The sequence below is a fragment of the Phoxinus phoxinus genome (assembly GCF_949152265.1).
Source record: "Phoxinus phoxinus genome assembly, chromosome: 19".
NCBI classification, from domain to species: Eukaryota; Metazoa; Chordata; class Actinopteri; order Cypriniformes; family Leuciscidae; genus Phoxinus; species Phoxinus phoxinus.
In genome coordinates, this window is record NC_136894.1 from 7,898,383 (window position 1) to 7,916,484 (window position 18,102).

Genomic DNA, 18,102 nt, shown 5'->3' on the forward strand with positions numbered 1-18,102 from the left:
TTCCCCACACATATGAACTGTGATCATGCAATAACGTTAACTTTACATCGCGATGCTGAGCTACAGTGAAATGATAGAAAAGTCATGATCTGTGATAGCAATTCGCCTCATTCGTGCAAACTGGAGTAGAATGAGGCTCGCGTCTACCGTGCTAAACACCGCGCCGCAGGACCTCTAGACGCGCATAAACGCGTCTTTACATTGAAATCACTCGCGCCAGACGCTCAAGAGTGAGTGAGTAATCATTTTAAAATAAAATTGACTTTAATCAAACCACGGATCCGTGATAAGTTTTGTGATCCGTCTATAATTAAGCAGAGGCAGGAATACATTGACCAGAAAGGGGGAAATCCACGCATTTTCCGTTCTATTTTTGACTTTTTTGGCGACGATGTTTTCTTCTCCTGTGGCTTGGCATATGTATGGTCCATAATAACAATGCAATCCAGACTTTTAAACTTGCCGGTGCAGTTTAAGCGCCTCTCACTGCTCTGCACCTGCGTTTCTGCTGGTTTCGGCTGGCTCTGAACGAAACCGCGTTGTGGAAACGCGTTGGCTTAGTACTTTTTGTCCCTCTCTGCTATTATAGTTTTGCAAGATGGCGGAACTACATGGAAGCCTCCGTGGACCTACCCGTCCCATGTATATAAAGATAATTAATTCTTCATTTATAAGGATAAGTCAGATAATTGGCCGAGGTATTTGTACACCATTGAGAACATATTTATGAATAAAAATATTGATTTTAGATAATAAAATACCTAAAAAGATACTTAGTGTCCCTTTAAACAAGACACCATTCGGCGCAGGTTTTTCAGAGACAAAAATAAAAGATGATGCATTGGATACGACAGTAATGTCGCAACACAAGTGTGTAACAGTGTTTTTACCATGTGAACTATTGCTTTGTCTGTTACAGAACGTTTGATATGTACTGACTATTTATGCTGTAGTGCAGCAGTCAATCTGAATAGCTGTGATAGTTGCGATATGATGTTATTTCCTTTGCTTCGGCATTTATTGGGTCAATGATTTGGATCATTGGATACGGAAGAGAGTATGTGGAGAACTGCTTTTGTTAATGTTTTGAATGAAGCCATTCACTGTAATCCTGAATAAAACCTTCAGTGAGACATTACAACACGTTTCATTTATTTAAAACATGACACAGCAAATGACAATGTACACGTTTTACACTTTATCGAAAAGTATGAATGATGAATAGCCTATAAGAACAAATTTATTGATAATTCTGTTTACATGAAACACCACAAGTTATCCTGTCAATTATAACTGTGGTAACACCAAGTACTTACTTACTTTAATATGCTTAAAGATCTGAAATTTTCGTATGCGTTTTTTTGTATTTGTGATTTAATTGTCAAAACATCATTCAAAATGCTTGCTACGGATACGAAATACGCAGAAAATCCATGACGGACGAAAGTTTTTATGACGGACGAAAGTTTCGGAGGCAGTGTGCAAGCGTGATTGACTTAAAGGATTATTCACTTTAAAAACATGTTTTGCTGATAATTTACTCACCCTGATGTCATCCAAGATATCCATGTCTTTCTTTCTTCAGTCGAAAAGAAATTAAGGTTTTTGAGGAAAACATTCCAGGATTTTTCAAGAAATAAGGGTCTTATCTAGCGAACCGATTTATTTATCTAAAAATAAATATATATACACTTTTTAACCACAAATGCCCGTCTTGTACATCTCAGAGATGCGCCACGTATTGAGTCATCACGTTGGAAAGGTCACTAAAAAAATTATAATAATTTGTATAATAATAATAATATTAAAACAAAGATGTCGGGCAATTTTGAAGTTGGAGGAGAAAATAAGATGGAGTTTTTCGCACTTCCCTACCTTTTTGAACCGGATTACACAGACAAATAACTTAGATAGATGACCTGACCCGTGACCTTTCCAACGTGATGATGTAATACATGCATCTCAGAGATGGTCAAGACGGGCATTTGTGGTTAAAAAGTATATATATATATATATTTTTTTTTTTTTTTTTGAAAATGACCTATCGTTTCGCTGGATAAGACCCTTATTTCTTGACTGGGATCGTGTCGAGACTTTGAAGCTGCATTGAGACGGACATTTGAACCTTCTTTGAACATTGGGAGAGATGGTTGCCATTGAAGTCCATTCTGTGTCGAAAAATCCTGGAATGTTTTCCTCAAAAACCTTAATTTTCGACTGAAAAAGGAAAGACATGGATATCTTGGATGACATTGGGGTAAATTAGTAATTATCAGCAAAAATTTGTTTGAAAGTGAACTAATCCTTTAACGTGAGGTCGTATTTATTTTTTCAAGTGCAAAAATTTCGGACGCGAATTTCGAACTCAATACCCAATCATAGCAATGGGCGTTTACTTCCAAGTCTTGAATGTGGCATGCCTATCAAAATGAAGTGTTCGAAGGAGAGGGTTAAAAACAGGACAGAAAATAGCTTATTTACTTCTAAATGCCTTCTAAATCTTGATAACATTATACTGTAAGTGGACCTCAGAGAACAGTATAAAATAAAACAATACAAAAATTCAGTTCATGAAAAATTGTACTGACCCCAAACTTTTGAAAGGTATAGTACAGTATGCAGTTATCCATGAAATTATACTCAACATCTATGGCGAATTGAGGAAAACCGGGCTCCGTTTTGCCATTTAGACATCAAAAGTGACCGAACTGACCTGCATTTACCCCATCAGCATGTCAGTGCATGATAAATGGGCTTCAGAGAGCTCCAAATCTCTTGAAATAGCTGAATAAACAATATCATATTCAGCTGCAGGGGACTCAGACCCTTAACAAGCCGTACATCAGATGGCCCTGATGGACAGCGCTTCTTTCTAAGTACAGGAACCCTTGACACTGTCTTTAATTTAGAAGGCCTCTAATTGGTAAATTGCATCCCCCTTATGCTCAATCAGCAGTCGCATAGCAACAGTGAGCCCAGAGACAGAGTCTGCTTATCCAGACCACATGAATGTAAGAGACAATGGGAAGACAGGATGGTTTAAGTGAGATGGAGAGAGACACTTTCTTGGATCATGAGGAGCGAACTGGATTTCATAGGCCCAAAATGCACGCAACAACCCGTCACATTAGACATTCAACAAAGACTCATTCAAGATTATGTTAAATATACACTTAATAAACCCCCATCAATCATCTCTTGTCTACTACAAATACTGTATACATATTTGGCCACATAAACAGAGCCCCAGCAAACTCCTGTCAAAATGACTGATGTGTACGGCAGACAATAACCATGTCCACATGATCCCGCTGCTCCTGAAAGCGAGGTTTTCCCTCCTGTTCCTCACACTTGATCAATGGAGGAGAGAGGTGGGTGGCTTTCCAGTCCTAAATGACCCAGTTTGTTTTGTTGAGCCATTGATTCCTGCACAAACCGCAGCCGTTTAACATAAGGAGTCCTACAATGTCTTTCAGATTACTGAACACACACACACACACACACACACACACACACACACACACACACACACACACACACCTGCAATTGTACTGCATGAACATGACACGGACAGATGGCTTTTATCCCTGCATTAATAGCTCTACTAAGGCATTCTTAAACAAATGTGAGTACAATAATATTGTTCAAGGATCTATAAAACATATAGTGGCCCACCCACATTGTTAATTGGCTTTAAATATGCATATGTGGTAACTTGTTATAAAAGAGCAGAAAAAAACATAAATAAAGACAGAAATACCTGTCTGGCAGTCCTGTCTATGCAAGTACAAACTCAGTTGGTTTATTAGTTGATTTTCTTTTCTTTCTTTTTTTTCTTTTCTTTTCTTTTTGTCTACATTGTGGATAGTGAAATGTCAAATCCCCAGCATTTTGGGGACCAGCCAACAAACATGTTACTGCTTATTAAACATGCAAAATGTTTTAATAAAAATGCAAAAACGCATTTTGGTGAATGAAACCACAAGGATTCAAGAGAAATTTTCAAAATATGTATGCATTTACAAAATGTGTACATTTTACTTTCTTTTTAAATGAAGTCCAAGTTAATAATATGGCATGCTGCTGGATGCATGCAATTAATGGAAATAAATCAATTTAAAAAATGATAAAAAATAAATAACATTTCTTATACATTTAAATAAATGAAAATATCCACCACTAAGAATAACTAATTTAGTAGATAGAAGGACATTATCTCACTATAAAATGAATGGAAATCAATCAAATGTCCCCAAAATGCTAGAATATACATGCCTATTCATTGCATTGGTTCCCTGCCAACAAAGTGAATCATTCCAGCTGTACAGTCACATCAGACCCCATCACACTCCAGACCTGCATCGAAATCAATCCACAATCAAAACGCACAAGTTTAGGCCAATTATTTCACGTATTAAAGGTTTGCCCTAAAATAAGCATTTGCACATGAAAAGACCCTGTGATTTACGGCTGTCTGCCTGTCCTCAGTCTGACACCGAGAGTGAAGAAAAACTGCCATTGGAACACTTCAGACAATTTGACAGACGGCTCACTTTCACTTAGGAAAATACATGAGAGAGTCCCTTATATTATATGAGCGTGTTCCGAAATCTGTAAACACATCTGGTATAATGCTCCTTTCCATCATTTCATCCATCATCATGATTTGATGAATTACTGCTGCCATGATTGATAGAAAATGTACTGAAATGTCTCTATTAAATAGTATTCGGTTTACCGTCTGCTTTCTACAGGCAGGAACCGCTCACTTTTAATTACGGCAGGTGACTTTTGTAAATAAGATGCTATAATGAGCATAATTTACATAGAAAGCAGGTATGTTTGTGCTGAAAAAAAAATATGACAGTGGCTTAATTTAAAAACTCACAGTGCAGCAGTATTTCAGCACATTTTGAGGCTGGTAAACTGTATGGGTGATAATTGAATAAGACGTGGGTTATTGTGTTGGAATATTGCATTCAAATGTGGCACAACTGTTCAGTGAATTCGCTCTTAGAGTAAAAGTTGCATTCGTTGGATTATGAGAACAGGAGCATCTCAATGTACTCAAAATATTAGCATTTTGTTCATTTAAAATACATCTCCACACAAATTCAACATGCTTGTCATCATGTGTGTGCATTTGCAGGTATCCGTCATTACAGCGCCTGTCCAAAGCCTTTCCCTGTATTTTTGTCTTGGGGATCAGCAATGACAGCACTGGTTTATGGGTGTCAGAAGCCTTGGCTGTTGCCATGGCAATGCCACACTGCAATAGTGTGTGTGTGTGTGTGTGTGTGCAGGCAGACTGCGCTTGCTGCAGCGTCGACACAAGAACAGGAGCGAGAACGGTGAGTGTTGCAGAAGAAACCTGCTGAATGCTAATCAGCTCCTCCACAGTTTGTCCTTCATCAGACCAGAGAAACACTCAGCACATACTTTATGTCTCTCTCTCTCTCTCTCTCTCTCTATTCTACAACACATACCAACATCCACAAGAAGAAACATTTTGTTTGTCAATCTATTTAAGGTTCAATCAAAGTTAATCCAATGCTGTATTCTGTTTGTGGGTAGTTGACAAATAACATGTTCATGAACATTTTCAACAAAATGTTCAGTTTTACAGATATTTTAATGTTTCATAGATCTATAGATTTATGTTCTATAGATTTTTTTTGAATGTTTTTGAATGAAGTGCTCAAAAATTCTGTAAAAACGGCAATGTGAACTGTTACAATTTAAATTGTCATTTCAATTTGCATTGAATGTGATGGCAAAGCTGAAATTATTCAAGTCTTTGCTAAAAAAAAATGTTTAGGCCTACATTTAAGATTTATGTATTAAATTGATTTATGTAACTAAATTCCATATACAATTTCCATCAATTTGGATTAAATCGTTTTAACTTATAGTAATAAACTTAATGTCTTCCAAGTTTATCAAACACAAATGAAACGGGTAACGGTAACAGTAGGCTACTAATAAACTGATTGTGTTTTAAATACACAATAACAAGGTTATATATTTATCATTAATAAATCCAATTTGTTTCAATGTCAAACATTTTAACCAATTGAATATTGCTTGGTCTAGAGCTAGCACCAGTTGAACCATGATAATACTTTTTTTATTTTTAACTGAATAATTTTAATGGTTTTCACAATGAACAGATTTATGCTGATCTTAAGCAATTTGAATAAATGCATTAAAAAAAAGATTATTTAAATAAAATCAAATAGATGCAAATCTTACCTGTTTAGTTTACGACTAGCAAATATGCATCACATTACGTTTATTAGCTTGTTTATATATTAAAACTGTGTAATTCAAACAGATGGAAATTTGATATGAAATTCAAATGCGTTGTTTTTTTTTAGTGTTCAGTGAAAACAGTTTTGCTGTTTAATATGCTTGTGGAAACCGTGACACTTTTTTTTCTCGGATTCTTTGAAGAATAGAGAGTGCAAAAGAACAGCATTTATTTGAAATAGAAATCTAATGTAACATTATAAATGTCTTTACTGCTACTTTTGATCAATTTAATGCATCACTGCAGAATAAAAGTTGTAATTTCACTTTAAACATTTTTAGCTGTTCACTCATAAATAGTTCAGAGAGATGCATTGTAAGAAATACATTTTAAATATTTAAATATTACAATACAAGTTCAAATATTACATGTCTTTCAGTTCATATGAGGTTATAGCAACTACTATACAAATTGACATGAATTAGAAAAAGATAGCTTAAAATATCTGGAAGAAGTAAAGCATGTCACACTGCAGGGCACATTTAGACATGTCATGTCAACCACCCTCATATATTTTAGTAAAAAAAAACAGGTATAAAACTTTCAAAATCTTCTGCATGTTTTTCTTTGTCATAATGCAGCACATATGGCCCAGTTTTTGACTTTTTACAAATGTCTGCAAAGTTTGAGTACTTAATCTGGATCAGAGGAAGCCTAAACTGAGCTGGTTTTCAGCAGAGCTCTGAACACAGAAGTTTGCAGCTCACATCAATGCTGTCCGCTGCACTCACATCTGTTTACATTCCTCCGTTTCATGTCTCTGACAGACTGTCCACTGTAATTGTCTCCAGCCTCACAGACATTCATTTTAAATAAACACACACTCAGTGTCCTACAGCAGTCAACGATAGCTTATTCCTGACCCAAACGTGATGCAGCGATTCTTCCAAATAACATCAGCCCTAAAGTTCCATTCACACTGACAGAGATTCAACTTAGAAGTTGCTCAATTGCTGTACTGCTGGTTACTAATAGTCATGCCTAGTAAACTCAACGACATCAGGCGACAAATCATTCAAGCTTCACTGTCTGCTCAACTTTGTTGCATCCCCAGCAGTCACTATCGAGAATTGGCATCAGATGGACAACTTTCATTGAAAATTAATGACTTTTAAACTCTTTCTTGCTAAAATTGCAGTTGATGTGAACGCCTATGAAATGGCTTGCTTGAAGCCCAAAGACATTGTCCATTCCCGATTCTTTGACCTTTGAGAAATGCTTATGGCCTACATATACAGTAGAGGACGGGGGAAAGGAGGAAGGAGAAGCTCGTCTAAACACCCTAGAGTGATGGGAAAGTTAATGGGCCTTTTCCTAGCACCAATCAATCTGCGCTAATCTCCCTGCCGAGAGTTCTCTAGGGAGACGGCGGCCATGATTCCATCGGTGTGACGGCAAAGTCCACTCAGCCACATCGCCTGTTAGTCGCCAGGCCTTCCACTCTTTAACACACTAAGAACAGGGATCATACACCACAGGAATTGACAGACAAATGGAAAGGAAAGCTGCACGTCATTAAAAACATACATTTAAAGGGATAGTTCACCCAAAAATGTTTTATCTGTCACCACTTAGTCATCCTTGTCGTTCCAAACCCTTAAAACTTAAGGGTAATCTTCGAAACCCAATTTAAGTTTTTTTTTTTTATGAAACCTGAGAGGTTTATATCCCTCAAATGAAAGTCCAGATAGCCAAAAACTTAGAAGAACCAAAAAGGTCAATGTAAAATTACTCCATATGAATCGAGTGGTTGAATCCAAGTCGATGTGATCTATTTATATGATGAACAGATTTAATTTAGGCTTTTATTCACATATAAACACACAAGCGCATCACATTTGGTCAACATGAAAGCTGATGCGAGCGCCACACGTTAGAACAAACCTTATTGGTTGTCGTACATCACATGCTTGAGCTTTAGTTTACCGTATGTAATGAGGTCTGTGTATGTGTGTGTCGATCATGGTTTAGATGTAAATAAAAACCTAAATTAAATCTGTTAATCATATAAAGTGGCAGTATCATTTTAAAAGACGCTCAATTCATATGGATTCATTTTACGATGCCTTAATAACCTTTTTGGATCTTCAAAGTTTTGGTTATAGGAACAGAAACAGACAGAAGTTTTAACAGTGTGTGTGTGAAACAGGGGTAAACACACAAAACGTAAACATAGACGGACAACTGAAACAGAGCAACTAAATACACAGTGATGCTGAGATGATAACGAAAAAATGTAATGATTTGATGAGTGACCATGACAACTGTGTACTGGCGGGAAACTAAGACAAATAAACACATGTGACTGAAAATAACAAACCAAAAGTCCATGAAAACAAAAACTAAGAACAAACGAAACTTAATAAGTGTGACAGTTTCGTTCAACATATCTTCATTTGTGTTTCAAAGATTAAACAAAGTCATATGGGTTTGGAATGACATGAGGGTGAGTAAAATGAGAGAATTTTTATTTTTTGGTGAACTATCCCTTTAAGTAAAGAAAACGACCACACACAAACCAAGGTAATTTTAATAGCTATCCACTACACAATCAGATCTGACATTGTCTATTTTTGCTTTGCTTTCAGCTAAACACGTCCAATCATTTGCGACAGCGTCTGACTCAAGTCCATGAATGCACATGACTAAAGCAAGCAGACGTTTAAAATGTCCAGCCCATTTTGAAGCCCTGCTCAATCACACACTTCCCCTTATGTGTCAGCATGGGACGGGCTCGTGAAAATGCCTTTTTTCCAAGCAATTGTGCCAATGTCCCACATTCCAGCTGGCCTACGTCCCCAACCGCCGTGGATGTGGGGGCAGGGCGTCTCACTTCCTGAACCAAAAATAACGCAGATGGTAATAAAACCTTGGCCTCTACGTACTCCCCGGTGATCCCAGCTCCCTGTGACTATGATTTAGTTGGGATTGATTAACCATTACTACCCGGTCGAGGGATTCTGCTGAATCGTTACATACAACATTAATAATAACCAATTGGACTCGCCTCCAAGCTGTACTCTTCCACAGTTCTCTTCAGGGGATCCACGATCTGCCAGCATATGAGGATGCACAAATCAATCAGCAACATCCCACCCACGATGATAAAGAGCTTCTGGTCCTTGATAATCTGGAAGAGAGAAAAAAAGAAGAAAAGCAATAGATGAGGTGATTAAGGGATGAGAAAGAGGCAGAGATGGGCAGGATCCATCAATGGGCTGTTCGCTCAATTCAAACGCATGATCTTCTCTCGCATTCTGAACCTTTGTGGATGAAAGCGCTGCTCCTGTCTGATCTTTTTCTCTTTTCTTCTATTTAACAGTGGTTGACCTGAACAGAACCCAAATCAAAAGAAAGGTCATCGCGAGGAGGCCTGGTTGTATTCAGACGGCGGGAACGAACAAATTCTTCCATGATTCAGAATAAAAATGCTAACTCAATGTGATCTGATGTCTTTTGATGGGTAACGAATAGCCAAAACCTTGCGTCATGGGAAACAAGGAGGCGGCGAGCAACTCTATGACCATTGAGCGCCATACTGAATTCTACCAGAAGGGATGCTCTTTATCTTCAATCAAACAGAGGTTGATGGTTTCATTAAATGGCCAGACATGTGAAATAACACAGGATCATGATGCTTCAAGATGCCTTAGCACAATCACTGAAAGCAATGCTTGGCCATATGACCATAGAACTTCACTTTATTGCACAAAATCTCCTTTTATCTCAGCAAACGGGAAGGTGATGATGGATCAAATACGAATGGCAGTCCTAAATCCCCCACACCACATTTTTATGGCTACAAATAGCACCTGAACTTAAAAATTAAGATACAGTTTGCACCTCAGTGTATTGTGGTACATTATAAAACAGTATGCAAAAATAACAACAGTATATATTATTGTATGTATTGAAATGAATTAATCAAATTTCTAATATAAATTTCACGACTTTTAAATTCCTGATAAGAACTTTATTTCCACTTTTGGAATATATTCTTTATTTGCTATGTATAATCACTTCTTTGAGCTGATATGCGATGGGAAAAGGGAGAAGAATAGGATTGGTAATACATGGATTTGAATTTCAAATTTATGTCAAAACCTAAATGGAGATTCCTTACTCTCCGCACCACTTGACCGGTTGCTGGAGTGGCTTCTTTTGTCATTCTTTCTGGCCTAATCTGGCGGAATTAGTGTCAACAGCCTTTGCCAAAAAGATGGCTATTTGCAATAATTGTATATATACCCTTCAAAAAAATAATTGCAAATGATTCTCAGAAGACTCTGTCTAGTTCATAGGTATAAAACATGGAAAAAGTAATAACTGGTTTCAAACAAGTTTCCCCAAAAACTACTTTTCACCCCCATCTGCAATTAGAAATTTGCTAAAGTATCCCTTTAAACAAACACATGGCCTACTTATAGACATCTGTGCACATTTAACAGGGTAGTAGTGCTTTAACATCGAAAGAATGACACACTTCACCTTTAATGGCTCTAATCATGAGCTTGTAAACCAACGACGCTTCGTTTTAAGACCCAATAGTTTAAGCTTTTGTATTCACAGTTCAAATTGCTCACCGCTTGTACAAGATTATTGCTGCAGGTCTACAAGAGCATGTGGTGCATTAGTGTCAGATTGTGTTTGTGCTCAGTCTAACTTATGCAGGCCATCATGTGCTTGTGTCTGATTGAATTTACAGATGCACACATCTCTGATGCCATCTATTTGTGACGCTGTATGTTCCATAATGCAGTCTGAATGATGCATTATGCAGTATGTGGATGTGTACGTAGGTTTATGCCATACAATAATGAATATTTTAACTTATTCTGCACCCCCAAAAATAATTCTAACTGTATATTCAGATAAAACAAACAAAAACAAAAACGAGGAATAATCAGACTGATTGACCAAAGAAATTGAAGGCTTAAAGGGGTAGTTCACCTAAAAATGTAGGTAAACTCACCAGTCTTTCGTGCTTCATAAAATAATGTAAAAGCACAATAAATGTATCATAAAGTGTTCCATAACTCATGCATTATATATCAAGTCTTCTGAAGCAGGGTTATTATCGTTAACTAAAACTAAACCAAAAACAATAATTTAAAAAATGTTAACTAAAATAAAATAAAATATAAAATATTTTTATTTTATTTCAGCAAGTTGCCAAACATTTCTCATTTCCATTTAGTTTAATTTAACACACTTAAATAACTAAAACTAAATACACTAAAACTAATAAATAAAAAACAAAATCACTATAACTAAAATGTAGTGAAAAAAATAAATATGTAAATAGAATAGAATTCAAAATATGAAAAACAAATATTAATGATACTAAGATTTTGTCCGTCCTAGCTCAACTTGAGAGAAGCAACAATGTCTGATTCATGAAAGAACAATTCTTTAGAACTGAATCTTTTCACTTAATAAATTGATCTGAATGACTCGTTCTCAATTCATCTCACTGACTCAATAACAGCTCTCTGGATTTTTTAATGGCTTCATGATAACGTTTTTGTTGTTGTTGTTTTCAGTCCCAATATAATTGCATGAAAAATGCAACGAGGAAGGATTTCAGAACATTTGAACCGTTTCTTGTCCATGTAATGAACGTCAGTGGGGTCCAAAACAACACTGGATTCCTTTGACTTTCACTGTATGGACATAAAAACACTGAATATCTTTTTTTTGTGTTGCACAGAATAAAAATCATCCAGGTTTGGAATGACATGACGGTGAGTTCACATTTTTAGAGAAGATAAATATACCTACAATCAACTAAAAACATGTATACAAAGAAAGAAACTGCTAAAGCAAACATCACTGTGTGCTGTGAAACCATGTTTGTGTGTGTATCTGCTTCATCTCCCTTTGTTTCTTCACGGTCCACAGAGGTGATTGACTTAACCCTCGCTGCGCCCTGAGGGAGAGACTGTAACAGACCCCCTCGGACCACCGGACCCGCATCGAACGGCGGCTGATTTGCGATGGGCTGTCCGCGGAGTCACATACTGTGAGACTGCTTCTCAGCTTGATAAAGAGATGGCACACCCACAAAACACAGTCCTGACAGCAGCCATCGCTTTAGAGTGCCAAAGCCCAGCAGTCCATCACTGTGTGGAGCGGGAGTCCGCTCACTGCCAGCTTCCTGCACACTGAAGTGCCAGAGGGAATTAAAGCCCTGAGCCTGGGCATTACCTGTCTCTGAATTTATTTATATGCAGTGGGTCTAGTTAAGAACTGCTAATTGAGTGTGAAAGTGCAACTGAAGAGAAGACACCAGGAAAAAAAAAAAACTGACATGCAATGTATCAAGCTGGAATTACATCACATACTCCTTCTGAACCTTTGATTGGAAGTCCGTTATCAGGGATAACAGGATTTTTGTTGTTCCTCAATTAAAATAAAAAATAATTAAAATAGAAATGTTTTCGACATCATGAAGCTAGAATAAAAAGTTTTTTTTTGTGTGTGTGTGTGTTTGTTTAAAAGCAGAGGGACTGTTCTTTTTGTGAAAATGATCAGAACCGCTGGTGGTGGCTGGCAATAAATAATAATTAAAAAAATGCTGGCGGGGAAAGAGTTAATAAAACACTAAACAACAGTATATAAATAATTAGGAATGTCCCGATCAAGTTTTGTTTGTGCCTCCGATCTGATCAGTCACTGAATATTCAGTTTACTGAGCCTCGATCCGATACTTGAAAGTGTTCAGTGGAACTCAAGTACATTAAAGTTATTAAAATCAATTCAATCTATACAGGGATGTGCAGAGAGTTTCTCAAGGGCAGGAGCTCAAATGTAAAAAAGAGGCATCTATCACTACAGGGTAATTCCAATATAACAATTACTACAGTAATTACATTTATAGTAATAATATTATATATTATTTAGTAATTATATTTAATCTAATAATAAGATACTCTCTCTCTCTCTCTCTCTCTCTCTCTCTCTCTCTCTCTCTCTCGCTCTCATATATATTAACCCTTTGACGTGTGATTTGAAAGTTCAGTGCATCATGTGATCAACTGCTAAATTCGTGTTTTAGCTGGAGCTGAGCCACAGATGGACATGCTCAGCGCTTGACATTTGACAACTATTCCGTGTTTTAAACCACATAAGGTTTATTTTAGGTTTCATTTGTAGTTTGTAAAATATACACTAATGTCTATGGAAGCGGCAATAATTGTAATTTGATGAAGTGTTTTATTCATATCTGATACACATTGTATAGGTAATATAGTTTACTCTATTCTTCTCCCTGTTCACCGGTCAATTACTTTTGTGTATTTCGGGAGAAGTGGATGAATTTTCCTGATCCGATTCTTTGAATTGCAATGCAAACTAACATGGCGGCGCCCATCCCACGTCATAGATCAACGAACATGATCATTATAAAAGGATTTTAAACGACAAAACACACTCACGTACACATATTTGAGAATCGGAATATCAGATAGTTCATGATATAGTTAACAAGTTGGTGAATATGTTTAATAAAATGGAAAAACTAATTAAAAGCAATACATCTATTATACAGCACTGTTGTGGCTATGGTGTGTCACATGACAAGCATGACGCCATGGAAATAATAAGGTGATGGAAATAATAAGGTGATGAGTTCTAAAATACCCGTCGCCTTAAAAAACTCACGCTTGGGGCTCAGCTAGAATTTTTTTAACTTACATGCGAAAGGGTTAAATAAATAAATAAATGACTTTCTCACAAAAGTGCGGATTAAATATGCTAAACACGGAAGCTTGAACGTACATGTGTGACACGTTAAAACAGACCTTACTGGTTCTCGTGCATCACGCATGCACATTTACGGTTCTTCGTTTAATTTTAAAGGCGGCTGCCGAATCCCTTGAAGGGGCATACTGCCACCTACTGCACAACACCTGCTTGACAGTTGACGTAAAATAACGGATCGGGCTTTGGATAGCCAATACCGATCAGTTAAAAAAAAGAAAAGCTGACTCGGCCCTGATACCAATACCTAAGATCAACTAGGGACATCCCTATGAATAATACTAATATAGGAAGATTCCTTTGAAGTTATGAGTTCTCTCGGTTACCTAGTTTACCCGCAGCATTGTTTATCACCCTCTGTCTCGCTCTCTCTTTCTGTATATACTCTGCTTGAAATCATCCCACTGGTTCTGACTGCAGTGGAAGCAGGCTGTGAGCTCTATAAATAAAGATGGCCAGCAGGGTGCTGGAGCTGTGGCTAGCCATCCTTTACAGCACTGTCATACAGTATCAGCTGCCTCACTCGCCACATTCTTACGCTGCATTGAAAAACAAGAGCAGGGAGAGAAAGAGCGTATGAAAGGAGGTCAGTGTGCATGCACGAATCTGTTGTGTTAAAGACCTGCATGGAAGCGCTTGTGCGTATAGCTACAGTTCTAAAGGAACCCACTGCACTATTCCCCATAGTGTGATGCTTTTTCTTGCGGAGGAAATTCACACGCAGACTTGTGAAGACCGTGTCTAGCGGAGCAGGAAGACATTGTTCTTTAGAAGAGATCAGAGATTCATTGGTTAGCACTGGCAGTGCCGGCTGCTTCTTGATATGTCAGGAAACTGAGCATGGAGACAGCAAACTGACCTTCAGTGAAGAGAGCATTTCTATATTTTAGCTTTTTGGCAGTTGAAAAAATGAGACAGCTGACAGCCCAGTGGCAACATTGCTTTCCCATGATGCTTTAAGCATGGAACCTGTCTCTCCTTCTTTAAATATCTCTCTCTTTCATTGTTTCTCCATCTCATTATCTACATCTCCATTACAACATCCATGTATAAACAGCAGTATAATTTCATCAAGTTCTGTTTTTTTATTGTATTATAATTAATAAAAATAATAATAATATATATATACATATATATATATAAATCTTACCATAAAACTGCAGTGAAATGTGATCATTATGAGGTAGATGACTAATTATACCAGTTCCTGTGTGTTCTGCCACACGGGAACCCAATTAATCCTGCCATATGACCAAAAGTTTGGGGTCAGTAAGATTTGTTTTAAATAAATTAATCGTTTTGATCAGCAATGCACATGACATTGATACAAAGTAACAGCAAATACATTTATAATGTTACAAAAGTTTCAATTTCAAATAAATGCTGTTCTTTTTAACTTGTATTCATCATAGAATCCTGTAAAAATGTATCATGGTCTAAAAATATATATACACTATATAGTAAGCAGCACAATTGTATGATAATAGGAAATGTTTCTTGAGCAGCAAAATCAGAATATTAGAATGATTTCTGAAGGATCATGTGACACTGAAGACTGGAGTAATGATGCTGAAAATTCAGCTTTGCCATCACAGGAATAAATTACATTTTAAAATATATGATTTAGAAAACAGCTATTTAAAATTGTAATAATATTTCACAATATTACTGTTTTGTATTCATTGGTGAGAACGAGAACATTTTCAAAAACAAAAACATTTACTGACCCCAAACTTTTGAACGGTAGTGTATCTGTTTCCAGTATATTATCAATAATTAAATCATTTTCATTGATCATGATAATGATCATTTGAAACGGCATAATTGTTTTCGCTAGTGTCATGCGCCAGTGTGACCTGGGCCTGTAATGTTGCTTTGTGAGGTTTACTGTAAGATATAAATAGAGTGCTGTGTTGTAACTGAAATGCTTTGAAAGTCTATTTCTCACCTTCTTCTTCATCTTTACATTCTTGAAGATGGCGTGCACTCTCCAGGTCTTCGCAAACATGGCGCCAAACGCTGTTGTGTAACCCACAATGAGGATCCATGTACGGACCTAAAAACGTGAATTGTGAAAGTAAAACATGGTTGTTACAAACCAATAGTTCTTATAATTTAGGCACTGGAATGCTACCCCCAAAAACCAAGATTAGACAGTAACACCAGTCCACAGAATACAACCCGTAAAAATATAGTGACCCCACTTCTACTATCAGAAAGCAAATCGGCTGGCAGGGTGTGTTGTGAATTATGTGGAAGTTGTAGAAGTTCCTGGAGGTGTTTTTTTTTTTGTCCTCTCTTCATCTTCAGATCTAGTGTTCTTTATTGAGAGCTCCTCTGGGAAAGTAATTCTCAGAATCTATAAGGCAGGACTGTCACTACATCTCGTTTTGTTGAGATTTGATGTGGTTTTATGTGATGTATTGAGTGTTGCGCTGGATTCTACTGAATTAAATGAACCTTTATTAGTACTTATTGAGCACATATTATTGCCTTTTTCTGCATGACCATATTCTACATCCCTTATTCTTACCCAATACCTAAACTTAACAACTACCTTACTAACAATTAATAAGCAGTAATTAGGAATTTATTGAGCCAAAAGTTAATAGTGAGAAGTATCCCCCAATCTAAAGTGTGACCGAAAACATTGGTTAGCACAAATAATAATTTCTAATTGATTATAAATATAATAATTAATTTCTCTCTGACACATAAAAATGTTGCTAATGTTCAAAATATATTGGCGGAAAAAAAACCTTATTGTTGAGTCCTAACCATTTGTCTTTGAGTCCAAGAAAAAAATCATATTAATTGCCCAAATTTACCCCATCCTTGATATCGCAATGCAAATCTTCAACAGGCCGTAGAGAACAGAGCCCGTCCCGTCTCAGGCAGGTAGCATGTGCCCTGCTCAACACATTTGTGAGCTATTTCCCCTGTGACTGGAGTTACTGAAGTAGCCAAAGCCTCATAATTAAAAGGTGGATTATGGTCACATGCAAACAGACAGTGGAGGCGTGACGAGACACATCCAATCCTGCTTACTCAGTTTGGTGATACAGCCTGAGTAGAGGTGAAAAGCGTTCAGATTCAAATATAGAGGAGACCAGGGACAGTTGTCCCTGTGGAGGTTGGCACAGGGGAAGCTATCCAAATCTCAAAAAGGGTTTGAGTCAGATATCCAGTTGCACAAATGCTTGTTTTCTCTAGCACTGGTTTGGCATGTTGGTTTAAAACACCAACGAAATTCTAAATTAGAATAATTAACAATATCCTTCAAACTAAAATTCCAATTTCAGCATATGTTTGCTTATCATTGGGACAATTTATCCATTAGAGCACATAAATATAACCTCAGAACACTTACGGGACAAAAAAAGAGACAACTAACCCATGATTTCACAGAAATCAGTCATTACTCACAGTACAGAGGGTCTCAAACTCCTTGTCTGACACGAAAGATCCATCCAGACCAAAGAGGAAAATGGAGGCGTACGACAGCAGGCCACCCAGGATGATCAGGTTGTTCATATAGGGACTCGACATTTTGATCAGCCTGAAGATGGAGGGAAGCACACAGCCGATAAATTAAATATTCACATTTCATTTATTATTAACAACTGCAATTAAATGAGCATCTACATCCATGACTGTATCATATACTGTGGGATCCAAAAGCCCAAAACCACTAGTAAAAATGTCTTTATTTTGCATTATTTAAAACCTTTTATGGAAAATATCCCATTGCAATTTATATTAGCAAAATAATCATTTAAATAAAAGATTGAATGAAAGGGCATCTTCTAGGAATCAAGAATATCTGACAAATCCTGAATAATACATTTGAAAATGTATTGTATTTCTGTGACCGCAAAGCTGAATTTTCAGCAGTCACTACTCCAGTCTTCAGTGTCACATGATCATTTACAAATCATTCTGATTTGGTGCTTTAAAAAAAAATACTTTGTGTTCATTATCTATCATAACTCTGACATTAAATCCTAAAACTGATTTCCACATGAAACAAA

At 36.8% G+C, this 18,102-nt stretch overlaps 1 protein-coding gene across 3 annotated transcripts in view; it reads right to left on the reverse strand.

Moving 5' to 3' along the window:
- Positions 1-18,102, reverse strand: part of gabbr2 (gamma-aminobutyric acid (GABA) B receptor, 2) — a 209,238-nt gene that overhangs the window by 37,952 nt on the left and 153,184 nt on the right. For all 3 annotated transcript variants that reach the window (XM_079590352.1, XM_079590353.1, XM_079590354.1), the window contains 3 exons: positions 17,498-17,630; positions 16,020-16,127; positions 9,318-9,440 (listed from right to left, as the gene is read on the reverse strand). In XM_079590352.1, the coding sequence (XP_079446478.1) occupies positions 9,318-9,440; positions 16,020-16,127; positions 17,498-17,630 (364 nt within the window). The remainder of the gene's footprint in view (positions 1-9,317; positions 9,441-16,019; positions 16,128-17,497; positions 17,631-18,102) is intronic.